The sequence below is a fragment of the Tenrec ecaudatus genome, chromosome 12 (assembly GCF_050624435.1).
Source record: "Tenrec ecaudatus isolate mTenEca1 chromosome 12, mTenEca1.hap1, whole genome shotgun sequence".
Taxonomy (NCBI): Eukaryota; Metazoa; Chordata; class Mammalia; order Afrosoricida; family Tenrecidae; genus Tenrec; species Tenrec ecaudatus.
In genome coordinates, this window is record NC_134541.1 from 77,609,350 (window position 1) to 77,624,764 (window position 15,415).

Below are 15,415 nucleotides of genomic sequence, written 5' to 3' on the forward strand. Positions count from 1 at the left end.
GTGGGTGATAGGGAGGACAAGGGATTTGGGTCCTAAATAATGAAGGCTGGGGGGAGGGAGCACTAGAACGGATTGTGATCGCGGAACTCTTTAAAGGTGATGTAACCATGGAGGCGATGTACCACGTATAAAATTGATTGTATAATTCTCCTTGACTTGACTGAATGATTAAACTATTGATATATAAACCACATGCAATAAAACTGTTGAAAAAATTAAAAATAAAGCTATTTAGAAAACAAAATAAAGTCAAACAATCCTGGAGGGTCCATTAAATAGCCAGTTTTTAAATATGTTATACTCTGCACTTAACAACATGGTTGAGCTTCATAAACCAGATCCCTATGTGAAATTTGGCATCATGAAAGGATGGAAGCTGACTATATCAGATTACTGCATGGAAGATGGCCACCTCATTACGTAATCGCCAAATTGCATTGTTACATAATTTGCAAACTTCTGAGAACCATGGTGCAGATAAATTGTCATCGAACCTGTACCTTTCCAGACAGTGCTACCATTGTCTTTCACGTGCACATTGTTTGTGTATAAAGTAGTTGGATAGATTTATTTTACTCTAGTTCATGAGAACATGTGTGCCTTTTGTCTGTACTTTGTGCCATGATCCAGCCGCTCTCTTCTCGCTAATTTTTAACGTAGTAAGTACTACTTCCTTCAGATGTAGAGACTTTTCATGAGAACAGGGAGCCAGTCTACTCCTTTGTTCTCAGTTCATGATGGTTCCACAAAAAGGAGGCACGTTGCAAAGTCTTACCTTTTGAAGGCCTTACTCCGGTCACTATTGTGGAAGACAAGAAACTTGGAATATCCATTTTGGAAAAAGATTTCCAGGGAGATGTCCTATAAAGAAAAAGTCCTTTTATTATTCCCGATGTCTCTTTGAAGGAACTCTGCAGTTTAGAGAATGAAGGTGTCTTTAAATGACATAGCAGCTAGGAATTGGTATTGTGTTTCCGAATCAGGAAGCCCTTCCTGGTTAATTTTTAGGCTCTCCCAGAGGGGTATGAAGTCCACAGGGACAGGGATGATCAATTATCTCAGCAGGAAGTGATAGGAAAAGGGGATACAGCACCAGACAACAGCTCTATTTCCTTTGACTTCAGAACAAAGCAGGAGCATCACTTCTCCCCAAAGCAAGTGAGCAGTAGACAACGGGACTGTCATGGAATGAGTTGTAGCGCTCAGAAAAAGATCTACGGAAATTCAAAGTCCTGTACCAGTGAGCATGAGCCCTGTCATTTTGTTGGGATAATGAGGCCACACTGAGTATCTCCACACCCCAATCCTTTCTGATGAGTCTTCTATTAAAAAAAAATACAGGAAAATAGGAGGAACACATATAATGACAGAGAAGAATGAGTCTGCACAACCTAAAGAACTGACAAGTACTTAGAAGTTAAACAGGATCCCTGACGTGCCGTGGGTTACACATTAGGCTAACCAAGCTCAGCAGTTCCTCAGCACGCCACTCCGAGGGTGAAAGGTGAGGCTTCCCACTCCCCAAATGGTAAGCTTTTCTACACTCACAAAGAGTAATTTTGTATTTTTTTTTAATTGATGTATCCATGAAACCGGAGTTCCTGGCTAACCAACAGTTGAGCACCTGGCTGCTAATCAAAAGGTTGGTAGTTCAAACCCAGCCAGCAGGGGGTCTGCAAGAGAAAGGTATAGTCTTGGAAACACACAGGGCACTTCTTCTTTTTTTTCTTTTTTTTGGGGGTTTTCCGGGAAGACCAGAAAACCTGCTAGACAAATTCTAAAAGAGCTGTAGCACTCACACAGGGCACTTCTGCTTCGTCCTATAGGGTTCCCCCGAACTGGAATCGGAAGCGGCAAAACCATCTTTTAAAGTTCCTACCCTACATTTAGACTCCCCAAGCTGCGGTCGCACAGAAGTTCTGGTGGCACAGTGCCTCATGCTCCACTGATGACTGGAAGGTGGGTGTTTGAGCCCCCACAGCGCCGGCCCGCACGCTGGGGAACCTGATGGGAAACCTTGTCCTGTGGGTTCACTCTGAGCCAGAGTTGACTCAATGACACGCAACAAGCTGTCTCGTGGCTTTGAGGAGCTCCACTGCTCTCCTCCAGAACCGCCTTCCTGGGAGTTTTTCTTGCAGCAGTACTAGACAACCCAAGTCGACCCCAACTCCCTGCCAGCGAGTCAATGCTGACGTGGAGTGACCTTTGGGTTTCCAAGACTGTAATGTTATGGGAAGAGCAAGCCCAATCTTTCTCCCACTGAGTTGTTGGAGGCCTGGAACTCCCAACCATGCGGATCACAGCCCAACAGGCAACCCCTACACCATCAGGCTCCTAGCATGATGAGCAGGGAGAAAATACCCAACAGCACCTCAGAGACCTTCACTTTGTAGTAGAGAACCTGGACTCCTGAAATGGAGGGTTACCTTCTCAGAAACACGAGGGGAACTAGCAGGTTGGATGTAATCAGGAAGCTTCCCATGTTTAGCTATAGACTTGACACACAAGATAGTTTGCTGAGTCTATTTTAATGAGCCATTTTGAGCAAAATGCTGCATAAGGTATTCTCAAGTTACTTTCAAGTTGCAGCAATCCCACATGTGCAGAGTAGAAGGGTCTCATAGGGAGATTTCTTGGCTGTAATCTTGATGGAAACAGATTCCCAGGCCTTTCTCTTACAGAGCCACTGCCGGGTGGACTTGAACCACCAACTTTTCTGGTAGCAGCCAAAGGCTTAAATATTGGGTTACCACAGTTCCTGGCTTCATTAATACATCAACATAAAACAGACAAAATTACAAGATTTTATTTCCTTTTAATTTTTCTTTCCCTTTTGTCTTCCTTCCTCTGTCCCCCTGTTCAATCAATTTCTAAGCTAGGTAAACAAGAGACTTGTAAGAAAGGGACAGAGTGACTTGAAATACAGAATAAGGTTTAAACAACATATTTATAATATGGGAAAAAGTTCAGGAATGAGACAGGGTCAGGAGGAACCATTCTCAGGGGAGGGTGTGGGGAAGTTGGGAGTAGAGCTGGGCATAGAGGAGCTGGCACAGTGAGATCAAAAGTGGAGCAGACAACAGGGGTATCTGTCTTTATGTCGTTGACTATTTCCCCAGCAAATGTTCTACACCAACATACAGACATAGCTATTATATACAACCCCCAATTCTTCCCTTTCCCCTACTGGCTGGTAGGCTTTTTTTTTAAAAGCCTTGCTCATTAGGACTCATTAAGTTCCCCAAGAAGAGGGAAGATATTTGCAATGGTAGTGCAAAATTCCTGTTCTTTCTGAGTGTACATCAAGGTAAAAAACACACACAAACAAAACCCAGAGATACAATGGGTGGACTCTGTGGATGACACAATTCTCCCTGAAAAAAAAAAAACTCTAGTTCCAAGGCTTTGTCCTTTTAGAGGGAGAATCCAAGACTGCTCACAGAACCTTCTTCCCCCATATCCTGTCCTCTCTTGGCGAACATACAACCACACATTTCTGGTGTGTAGTGACAGTAGGACTAAGCACCATCTAGAAACAAACACCATTTACTTGAGAAGAAGAAACGCACTCACTGATATCTACTTGGTACCTGTAAAGTAGATACAAAAATCATAAAACTAATTTCAGGTGCTTACGGTACTTAGTCTATGTACCAAAGTGTGCTCAGTGTTCTATATAGTCGTAGGGGAAAAGTCATGGTTTTCCGTTTGTTGGCAGGGAAATTAAGTTGGAATGGTTTCCAAGGGTGTCAGGTGGCTGAACCCTGCTTGAGCCCATAAGGTGAGACCCTAAGTCCAGACTCACTCTGACTGTTCCGAACCATCAGGGAAGAAGGTTCTCACTCTGTTGGTGCTCTGCTTTTCTTGCAAAGAATCACACAAATGAGAACCAGCTACTTTGTGGACAAATGCAGGGAGTTAAGGGATGGAAAGGCCTCATCAGATGCCCAGACACCAGAATACCTGGTGGGTTGATATTTACAGGACAGCAGAACTTTGCTAAACTAGCTTCTGAGAAGCGGTTTCAGAGAATAATAGCAACGACTCGTGCATGAGGATGTTTTGTGGAATTTATGTGCTGTGGACCCAGAAAGAAGTGACAAATATCAGATTCTTATCATCTCTCTTCGGCCTGGCATTCTCCCCACTTGGTGTCTGCAGAGCCAACAGTGACTCTACAGAGAGTGTGGGCTACATCTTGGGCCTGCCCCTGCCCCTCATACTCCATGACAGAGGCCCCTTATGATCTTTTGGGGGATAGAGAAGCAACAGTGAGTCTGCTGACATGAGGTTGAAGATGGCAAGATGTGCCTAAGGTGAGATTTGGGTATTTGGAGATAGACGAGAATAACGGGGAGAGAGGAAAGAAGGTAGAGGGGGGACCATGTGTTCCAAGGTGAGAGTAGAACTGGGTGACAAGGTGGGCCAGGTCATTCCACATCAAGAAGGCTGGGCCTCAAATTTCAGTTGTTAGCTCCATGATGCAGTGCAGTTACCGTGCCCTGCTCTAAGTCTGTAGGACATTTCCGTGGTGTTACAGGGAAAACTGCACAGAGAATCAGAGTTCTGGGTCACAGAACTCATGCTTCAATGCTCTCAATGGAGGCAGGTCCCTTACTAAAGATGTTAGGGCCTTGGTGAAACAAAAACGTCACATCATACGAACAAGTTGGCTTCCCTCTATCGGCAAAGGCGTACCTGCAGAAGAAAGCGTGTCGCGCGAATCTCCCTGATGTCCGCGTAGCCGTAGCGCTGGCACGAGTAAGGATCGCAGGACTTGTCTTTGCTGCACATGTTGAAAATGAATGGATCGCTGATGCTGAAAGGAATCGAGACATGGACTTTATATCCAGACATCCGCATGAAATGGAATTTGGTGAACCTCATCTCTGCCTGCCCTGTTCACTGTCAGTGAGGCTGACAGTCTCCCCCCGCCCCAACCCCTCTCTTTGCACCTGCTGGTGTCAGCCAGCTCTGGAATTTGGTTCAATGAACATACAGACAACTATCTTGACTTCAGAACGTGGAAGGAGAGGGGAAAATGCTCTGGGAGGAAGGATTCAAAAGGGTGCATTAGTCAGATATACTATACAGACCCTCTGTATCAAAGATGCAAACAAACAAACAAAATAAAACCACCCCAAGTAAACAGACATAGTGGCAATCCTAGAACCCAGATATTAAAGGAAAGGATAAGGAAGTAGATCACATATTGATGAGGAGGAAAGATTAAACAAAAACATGCGGGGTAAACTGCCAACTAGCACAGCATGACTATTTGGAGGAATTACAAGAAGTGTTTTGATTGGAGCAGGAACAAGATAACCAGCTCCATTGGCCCTGGGTAATGTGGGGGAGCAGCACTCCCACATTGATGATCGGCGACCAGAGAGGTGGACTTCTTCCCTTACCTCCCAGTGACCAGATGTGCGCTGCACCTCAACCTCACCTCCTCCTCCACCCCCGTCTCTTCCCTAGTGAGTGGCAACTCCATCCCAACTGCCAGTACCTTTATCTTTATTCGTGGCTCTAGTCCTGACCTTTGCCTTTCCTGTCCCCCCACTACTTGTCCATTGCCATTTTCTATTATTTATTTATTTGGATCCCATGCAGCAGCATCCTACCACCAGCACCCACATGGGCAGTAACATTCAGTCAGATCCCTTTATATTCTCCACTAAAGTTGTGTTTTCCAGGTGTGTTAGGTGGGGTTCTTTAGAGAAACAAAATGAGAATACTTATGATTATATATCTATATGTATATATATAAAGAAATAAACAGCTAATTAGTCTATAGAGCAGTACAAATGGCTTAGTGCAACTCACTTCTGTGAGACAGCTAATACACTGGCAGTCCTACAACTCTTGAGGGCCGCTGGGTGCAAGTTAATGAAGCAGACAGCTGAGTCCTCTTTAGAACAATCCAGACAATCCTGCCACAGGCAGCAAGCAGCTAGGCAGTCACCAACATTCAGCCAGATGACAGGGTCCCACAGTCCCCAGCTCAGGCGATGCATACTCCAGTAGCATGGCGAAGCAGGTCTTGAAGGAACCTCAAACTACAGTGACACAATCCATGGGTTGGGTGTCCCCAGGTAGTGTAGCTTGCCAAGTTGAGGGGGACAACCAGCTAAGGCAGCCGCACACGGTCCAATCAGCAAAGCGCAAGAGACAAGAAAGGCGAGGCTCATGAGTCATTTATCTACCCTCCCTTCAGTTAATCCCAACTGTTCATTGGCCAAGTTGGCACAATAAACCTACATATCACAACAGGTAACACATATCAGCTTTATTTGTTTCTTATTTTGTTTCTTTCTCAGAATTTTTTAAGTTAAGGAAATAGAATAAAATAAAATGGTAAGAGGAAGGAGGAACTGAGAAGAAAGAAAAATCAATAATTTCACGTTTAGTAATGCCAGCCTCACCTGCCCCACTCAATTATATGTGTTCCTACAGATGAGCACCGCATTCTCACTGAATTCATGTTTGGCAACTAGGGCCAATATTGTGCTGCGTTTGGTTAGTTGTCTTCTCCTTTTCTCCCCTCACCCTTGTCCTTTCTTCTCCTCTTATAGTATGTTCCCTTCCCATTTTCTATATTTCTCCAGAAGTGGGGAGCTAGCAATTCCACCTAGCTATATCCACCATTTCCTGCCAGAAATCATGCTAGCAAAAAGGCAATGGCTGACATATAAAACTCTGGAAAAAAATTTAGCAACCTAATTATATATCTAGAAAAATTATCTCTCAAATGTGATGGCAAAATTAGGAAATTTGCCAGTGAAATATAAATTAAGGGAATTATAAAAATCAGACCAAACTTACAGGAAATATTACAGTGAGTCATTTAAACTGAGTTCTTCAACAATGGTCTGCTTTTCATTCCTATAAAGAGCTACACTCTTAGAAATTTACAGGGGCAGTTCTACTTTGCCCTATGGGGTCACTATGAGTCAGCATCGACTTAATGGCAGTAAATTTGTTTTTCTTGGAAGGGTCAAAAATAAAAGAAATCCCCCAATTATATTTGAAGGTGAATAGAAAGGTAACAAGTCTCCATAAAAAGCCCATGGTATTGGCAGCATGGAAGCTGGGCCTAGACCAGACATACCAAGGGTGGTTTGAGCACAGCATGGGAGAAAGCAGCAGTGACTACGATCTCCCAAAGAGACAGGCTGCACGACTGAAAGACTCTCACCAAACCTTAATGCCCATAGCCAGGAGTCAGCCACACCGCAGGAGCAGTCAACAAGAATCAAGGACGCACCAGCCAGCCAGAAATCTTTCCCAGACATCAAAATGATGCCTCATGGGAAGAAGGAGAGAGGAGGCAAAAAGAAGAATCACAAATGTTTCTAAATCTTTATTCCACCTGTGCTTGACACAATGGATGGGTGGATGGATTGTTATAAGAGTTGAATGACCTTCCAGGAAAATGATTTAAACAAACAAACAAACAAACAAAAACCACTCTCTGGTCCCGTGTCATCCTCACAATTGTTCTCATTTGCGCTGTCGATTAATTGCTCTTGTTTGAGTTCACGATTGCAGCCACTGGGCCAATCCACCTTGTAAAAGGCGTTCCTTTTTTTACTTTACCAACCAAGATGCCCCTCTCCTTATAACATGCCCAGAGTATGTGAGACCAATTCTCACCATTTTTGCTTGTAAGAACATTCTGACTGTACTTCTTCTAAGATGAGTATGTTTATTTTTTTTGGCAGCCCGTGGTACTGTGAATATTATTCTCCAGCAACATTATTCAAATACATTGATTCTTCTTTCATCTTCCTTATTCAATATCCAACTTTCACATGCACATTAGGTGAAAGAAAATATCAGGATTTGAATCAGGTGCACCTTAATCCTAAAAGTAAGAATATTACTTTACACATGAAGAGGTCTTATGCAGCAGATTTTCACAATAATGTGTCATTTGGTCTCTTGACAGCTGCTTCCGTGAAAATTGATTATAGATCCAAGCAAGAGGAAATCCTTAACATCTTCAATCTTTTCTCCATTTGTGATGTTTTTACCTATAGATCCAGTTGTGAGGATTTTGGTTTTCTTTACATTGAGTTGTAATCCATACTGAAGACTGCAATCCTTGATCTTCAACAATATTCAAGTTTAGTTATTGACAGTTGAATTTCTGAATATGAGTTAGCTAGTGATTTAAAATTATGTTCCTTATCAAAAAATCTGAAAATGAGCCCCTTTAATCTTGGTAGATGTCAAAGGCCTTCTAAGCACCTCAGCACTTAAGAAGCCCGTGCATCCTCACAGATCAACAAGCCAATATTATAGACAGCCTCTGCTCCATTTATCAGAGAAGAGGTTGTGAGATGGTGTTTCTCTTCCTTCCTATCTGGACTTGGAATTCTGTCCCCCACTGACCAGCCTATGGAGAATCCACGAGATTCTGTACTTTGCTTCTAGGGGAAGCAGAACGATTGGCATTTCATGGACCAGGAAGACTTCACCACTTGGTGAGTCAGTGGGGGCTGGCATAGCCTAACAGTCTCGAGAACTTGGATTTGTGCACTAAGCAGGATGTTCAAGGCCAGGCAAGAGTAAAGGTACTACAATGGATTCTCTGAGACTCCCTAGAAAATGGAACTGTAAGGATTGCACATCCGTCAGAGCGTCTCCTGTTCTTTCCAGACCAACCCTCTGGCCCTCAGCCAAAGCTGTAAAATGGGACAAATAACAAACTTGTGGTTGTTTCTGCTTGTATGCTTTAATTCAAATCTGCTCATTATTGTATTTTCCTGAGTCTGAGATAAACTTCCTATAAACTTCCCTGACTCCCTCTGGACTGGGGTGGTATCTATTTTAAGCTTAGATCAAATAGCACGTCAAGTTACTGCATTGTTGGCAATAACATTGATGACTCCTCTATGAGACCATGGCCCATGCTTACCTGAACCACAACACCATCCTTGTGACTTAGCTTACAGTTGATTAATTTTTCTTTTCGGCAGGCAAGGAGGAAGCTCCTGGAGGTACAGACTCCTATTCATGGTGCTCTCCTGCCTAAATCTTCCCCTGAGCATTGCATATGCTTCCATTTAGCATGTTATTTGTATGTTATAAATTAGGAGCCACCACATTCCTGTTATTTCCCCCCCTGTGGTGACTGCTGTTTTGCTATGGTGTTGGAAACTATGCCACCAGTATTTAAAATTTCAGCAAGATCATCAAGGATCTTGCTTATCTGATGATCACCTGAGGCTTCCAACAACAACAACAAACAACTGTAGTGATCTACTTCTAAAAATTAGTCACTAAAAACTTTATGAACCACAACAGAACACTACCTGACATGTTTGCTTTGGACAGGTCTTCAGGAGGGACCGATTTCTAGAGGAGGAAGTTAGGTTTGGCAGAGGGCTAATGATGGACTGTCACACTGGCTACCACATGGACTTGAACATGCTGGTGATCATACAGATGTTGTAGGGCAGGCAATGTTTTGTTCCTGATGCTCATAAGGTCACCGTGAGCTGGAGTACACTCAGATGGCGACTATTTAGCTCTAAAAATGATGAAATTTCAACCCAGAGAGAAGTAGCTTTCCCAAGGTCATGAGATTATTGAAAGGGGAAACAGGATACAAATCCAGACTTTCTGACTTTAAAACCCACCCCACCCCACGCCTCCTGAAGGGGGAGAGGCTTGCTAGCAAGGATTCTATAACAGACATCATGGAAAATGCTTTGGAAAACAAGGGGATTAAGAAGGAAGATTGTCATTTTCCCCCAGTTTGTGCTCCTGGAACAGTAATCCTGTGCCCACATGTTAGGGCTGAAGATGCAGGGCAAGCGTCTTTAGGAAGGCCTAAATCCTTAGAAAGGCTAATCATATATCCCATTATTTATTGATAGATCTAAATTTTGGTCTGTGTTATGTAGCATTTTTCACATAGATGTCTCTTGCATACAGTATTGCTCTTTTTGCCAACAAGGCATTCTACATGGTCTCTGCAATCTGAACGCAGGACCCCAAGATTGAAGGGTAGAACAGGGAAGCTGATCTATGTTTTCCTTTTGGGGGAGTTGCTGCCAAATTCCCTGGATGCGTACACAGTTCTTTTTCATGACAGCTATCATGATCTAAGTAAATTCAGGGGTGTCATAGTATCACGTGATAACTATAATATTTCCTGACCTGGTCTAGGAGAGTAGAAGTGAATTTCAGAATCAAATGCTTGTTGATGTGCCTTACATCTAAAGTTAACTGATTATAACTAGAATTTATACTTAGAATAATTCACATGATCATAAGCCCTTTATCTGACTCATCCCACATCTGACTAATCCCTTTAAATGAATGAAATCTAGCACAGTGCAGTACAAGGAAGACTTTCAATAAATAATTGAATTAAACGCATAAAATATACTTTAAGATTGATTTGGAGAAAATAATATGATTAAAGTTCTCTCTTGCAAAGAGTGAGGAACATTGGTGGCATAGTGATTACGCATTGACCTGCTAACTGCAGAGTCTGTAGTTCAAAACCACCAGCCAGACCATGGGAGAAAGACAAGGATTTCTACTACCATAAAGAGTTACAGTCTCAGAAAATCACAGGGCAGATCTGCCCTGTCCTATAAGGTCACTCTAGTTCACACCGACTCAATAACATGAAGTTTAAGTTCTGGCAAACAGGTAAATAGTTTGAGTCCCAACAAAGGAATCAAATGCCTTGTGACTTGGACTGCCACAACCTGCCCCCTAGTTCATCAAGTAAAATCTAACCTATTCAAAAGTTTCTTGATTTCTCAGCACTCACTGATGAAGTACTCATGTTTTTTGAGTTGTATTTGGGACACACTTTTACAGTACACCAGGGAACATCTTTCAAGGTCTAATGCTTAACTGTGTTTAATTTAATGGCAGTCTTTTAGAGAAACATTTCAGGGTTGATTTTGCTTTATTTTTAGCACGTTTATTTATGTATCTGCTTTAGTCTCCATGGTCAAAATAAGATTTATTCCCCATTGATCTGGCATGATCTAAAAGCCTGTCTCTGAATACCACATCTCCATAAGAGCCAACAATTTCTTAGGGTAGAAGACAAAACCCAGGAGAGAAAATACTGTCTGGTTAACAAATTAAAAATATATTTTAAGGCATGGTGACTAAAATTGCTTATATAATCCTCAAGTGAAATTCCAGGGAAGCAATTTGTTCCACTAGGCCTGTATTCTTCCAGTTTCGGAAAGGACATTTTCAGACATAAGAAGTCCCCTTTGCCATACAAACCATGGGAGTGGGCAGGGAATGAGCATACGCTGACAAATTGCCTTCTATAAAGTGCAGGTCTGCTCAGGGCGATCATGATTAGGTGGATCTTGTAAACAAGATATATCGAATCAATAAGATTGTATCTAACCCTAATTCAGTATGAATCAGATATGAAGATGGAAGCAACGGCATGTACAGTAATTACATGGGCATGGCAGGCATACAGGTAGAGCTTTCATGATCAGAAAGGCACGTCTGCAGACCCATTGTTTATATTGATCAGTAGTAATAAAGCATGGTCAGTAGCATAGGGTGAGTGCTCCAAGTATTAATCATGCACCTCCAGCCTTGGAAGAAGTATATATATGCACAGCAATCTATGACAGTTTAGAATGAGTAAAAGATAAAAATTAGCAGAAAAGAAAATGTCCAGAGTTCTAAAGCAACTCTAAATACAAAGAGGATGAACTGATGTCCATATTCCCATATTCCTCCAACTCTTGCTTTCTGACATAAACTGGAAATAATACAACAAATAGGAGTCTAAATTCTAAGTTACTAGCTCCTCTTGCAATGGTCTAAAACAGTGGGTCTCAAAATAGGACCGGCATTGCAGCTTCAGTATTGGTTGGGAACTTGCTAAAATGAGGGTGGGAGGGGCCCAAGCTCTCCAGGGAAGTCGGACAGAAGCTACATGAGAGCCTGTGGGCTTGGAAGCCAACTTGTCATCATCTGAACTGTGGAGAACTGAAGATGCAGCATTCATACGTCAATCTTTGACGCAATGTGTTCATACACCACAACAGAGAGGACAGAGACGACTTGGCAAATGTATTTCTAGCAAATCTGAAAAAAACAAGTTAGATGAAAATTAAAAGTACCGTAAAACACAAGCCATTTGATTGACTCCAAATCCATAAGCTCTGGCTGGATCCAGGTAGACCAAATACGCTTGATCGGAAAGAAGAAACTTACTACTGACCACTGGCATGGATATGGGTATAAAGGACTCCAAATTTGACCAAGATCCAGACCTTAGTCCTACCTACAAGTAGCCTTCCCTCATCATACAAGTCAGAGTCACCTCTTGTCCCACAGGGAAGATCCGTTAGACGCTTCCCTGTGATGCTGCCAAGTGGAATAGTGTGCCCTGGAGTGGAAAGACAGCGAGTGCCCTTGTCTTAGCTAAAATGTGCTCGCGGCAAATTGTAATGAGTAAGTGGAGGCAATTAGACTCCATTATCTGAGTGAGCTAATAAAAATAGTAAATAAACCACTGTCCTTTGATGCATTCCACGTCAGCAGAGAAACAGGTAGCTGCCATTCTAGACTCCAGCTTTGGGAGCCAGGGTCAAAGATGCCCATGTCTTAAGGGTCTTCTGCTTTATCTCATTTCAAGGCCAAACCTAAGCTTGCTGTTGAGCATAAGAGAAAAGGGCGAGGGTGGAGGTAGGGGATTCAGGGAAAATGGAATGGGAGAAAAGGAGGACTCACTTGGACAAGCAGTGGTGGGTACAGTAGACATCGCCCTTTGGAGATAATGTAAAGTTATCACAGATGTAGAAGTGCTGCTGGCCAAAGAGAAGGACCCCTTCTGACACCAGATGTCCTTGCACAATCACCAGGGAGTACTTCAGCGACACCTAGGAGGAGAGAGTGCAAAAGTTGAGTCACACACTCACGACCTGTGCCTAGGCTGGAGAGCAGTGCCTGAACTACTTAGGTCTTCTAGTAAGAACTGTGGGAGAAAGATGGGGGTTTCTACTCCTGTACAACGTTACAGTCTTGGAAACCCACAGGGGCAGTTTGACCCTGTGCTAAATGTCACTATGAATTGGCATCTCATTGGCCGTGAGTTTGTTTTTTGGGAGTAAGAATTTTAAGAGTTACAGTGCGGCTTTCCAAGGACACTGCAGCTCTTTGTAGCTTGTATGACTGCCACTGTTACACACACCATGTTGTATGATTATCTGTATCATTCTAGTCCACCAACGCATGTGGGGTAGACTGCCTCATTTTGTATTAGGCACATCATCATTCTTCTCTCTTTAAATGCCTCCCAAACCATGCAAAATATTCCACAGTCAACAGTGAGGAAAGTGGATAAGATACAAGAAACCCCCCACCCCACCCCCGTTTCAGATGAAAGGGCTTGTCCACGGACCAGCTGGTAAGTGGCTAGGGAGGGACTAGAACCAGTTTTGCCTAGAATCAGAAGTGTAAAATAGAAACAATGTTTTCACAAGGTCAAGGCTAGTCTGAGGGGTACGTAGATGATGTGCACCACTCTGCCCAGAACCTGCCTTGAGGACCGACACACTCATTGTTCCAGCTGCTGGCAATATTGGCAACTTTGCAGAAGTACCTCTGATGAAGAGATCATTTGTCCTATGATGACATTCCCTTCCTAGGTGCCCAGTATAATGTGTCCAGCAAATGGTTAGTGTAGAATATGAAAGACTATTGCCTCAGTTTAGGGTAACTCTGGAAGATCATCCATAGTTCTGAAGGAGTCAGCTGAATTGTGGTTTAACTTCCCCAACTTCCTAATCCCATGTCCTTCACTCCTTCGTGTGGGCAGATGCTAGGTAAATACCCTTACACACATCTCTGACTCAGAACTGGCTTCTTGACATTGAAAATACCTTGACCAGTGATCTTGGTCCAGAGTTCTGCATGGGTGCTTGCTGAAAGAAACATTTATGCCATAAATGAGTTCTAGAAAATTAGAGAACTAACTGGATTGGTAACAATCAAAAGTAAAATTACTGCCAGCATCTACTCTGGGAAATTCAGTACTATTTCACATAAACAAACAAACAACCCCCCCCTTTTCTTTACACTATTTTTAACAGCTGTAACACATATGAACTACTATAAACTTTATGATGGTTTTATGCTCCAATTTAGAGATTAAAAGCACAAGGTTTGGAGAGGGAAGCACCTTGCCAATGACCAGTTGCCTAATAAAGGCAGAGCCTGGAACTTTCTCTAAGCTCCATGCTTACATTTGAGCAATGATGAAGTCACAGAGGTGAAACTTGGAGAATGAGTTTTCAGCACTACTTTGGGCACTTTCGTATACAATGGCATGGGTCAAAAATAAAGCCAAAGTCAGAAAGCGAAGATTTGCCAAGCCTTTTGTTTCAAGAGAAGCCTTGGCTACTGTGACCTAGGGTGGCCAGGGTCAAGCTCTTGCTCCTAAATGTTATCCGGTCAGCAGGTTTGGTTCTTGTCACCAGGTCTGCTGCAGAAGCTGGCTGTCCTTCTTCTACTCCCCCCCCCCCCAAGAAGAGTGGGCCAGAAGACCATTTTGGGAAATACAAGTTCCCACATGGACTCATTTCCAATTTCCTTCACTCATCCTAAAAATCATCAATTCAGGAATTAGTCATCTAGCACCTACCATGTCCATGTCCTGAGAGAGGCATCTTTGTGTCTTAATAGAACTGAAAATCCTTTGTGGGGAGATGGATAAGAGACATACATATCAATCAATACATAACTGCAAGTCATAATACATGCTGAGAAAGAAAAATCAGCTAATACAAAGGAAACTTGCCACCTTTCTGTAAGTCTGTCTTACTATGATGTGTATTTCTATGACGGTGGAAGCTATGCCATAGATATGTGTAATACGGAGACACCCATGATAGACAGGTTTAGCAGAACTTTCAAACAGGTAAATTAGGAAAAAAGGACTAGTGAACAACTTCCAAATGTTAGCCAATGAAAACCTATGTATCAAAATATTCTATTTTGATAGTATAGTACTGGAATAGTAATCCCCTAGGTTGGTGGATTAAATTGCCGCTCCCCCTCCTCACATTCCAATATTATGTAATTATCTTCCATCTTGTGTTCTGATGTAATTACCTTAAATATTGTAAATCCTAACCTTTACAATGTCAAGGAGGCAGGATTAGAGTCACTGATGTTAATGAGTTAGGATACACTGTACAGGATTAGATTGTATTTTGAGCCAATCTCTTTTGAGATATAAAAGAGATTAAACTAGTGAGCAGAGATGGCGCAACCTCAGTACCATCAAGAGACAAGAGCCAGGAGTGGAGAGACTCCTTTGGACCTAAGGTCCCTGAGCTAGGAACCTCCTGGACTAAGGGGAAGACAAATAGTGGAAAGCCAAAAGAGAGAGGAATAAAGG

The 15,415-nt window shown here is 42.7% G+C and overlaps 1 protein-coding gene and 1 non-coding gene across 2 annotated transcripts in view; both read right to left on the reverse strand.

Moving 5' to 3' along the window:
* The window catches only part of WDFY4 (WDFY family member 4), a 388,818-nt gene that overhangs the window by 94,966 nt on the left and 278,437 nt on the right, over positions 1–15,415 (reverse strand). Inside the window, exons 43-45 of the mRNA XM_075527922.1 lie at positions 12,745–12,893; positions 4,699–4,819; positions 776–861 (exon numbers count right to left, since the gene is read on the reverse strand). Coding sequence (XP_075384037.1) covers positions 776–861; positions 4,699–4,819; positions 12,745–12,893 — 356 coding nt within the window. The remainder of the gene's footprint in view (positions 1–775; positions 862–4,698; positions 4,820–12,744; positions 12,894–15,415) is intronic.
* Positions 1,737–1,797, reverse strand: LOC142423583 (U7 small nuclear RNA). The gene has a single exon (XR_012779205.1). It is a non-coding gene; the product is annotated as a U7 small nuclear RNA (small nuclear RNA).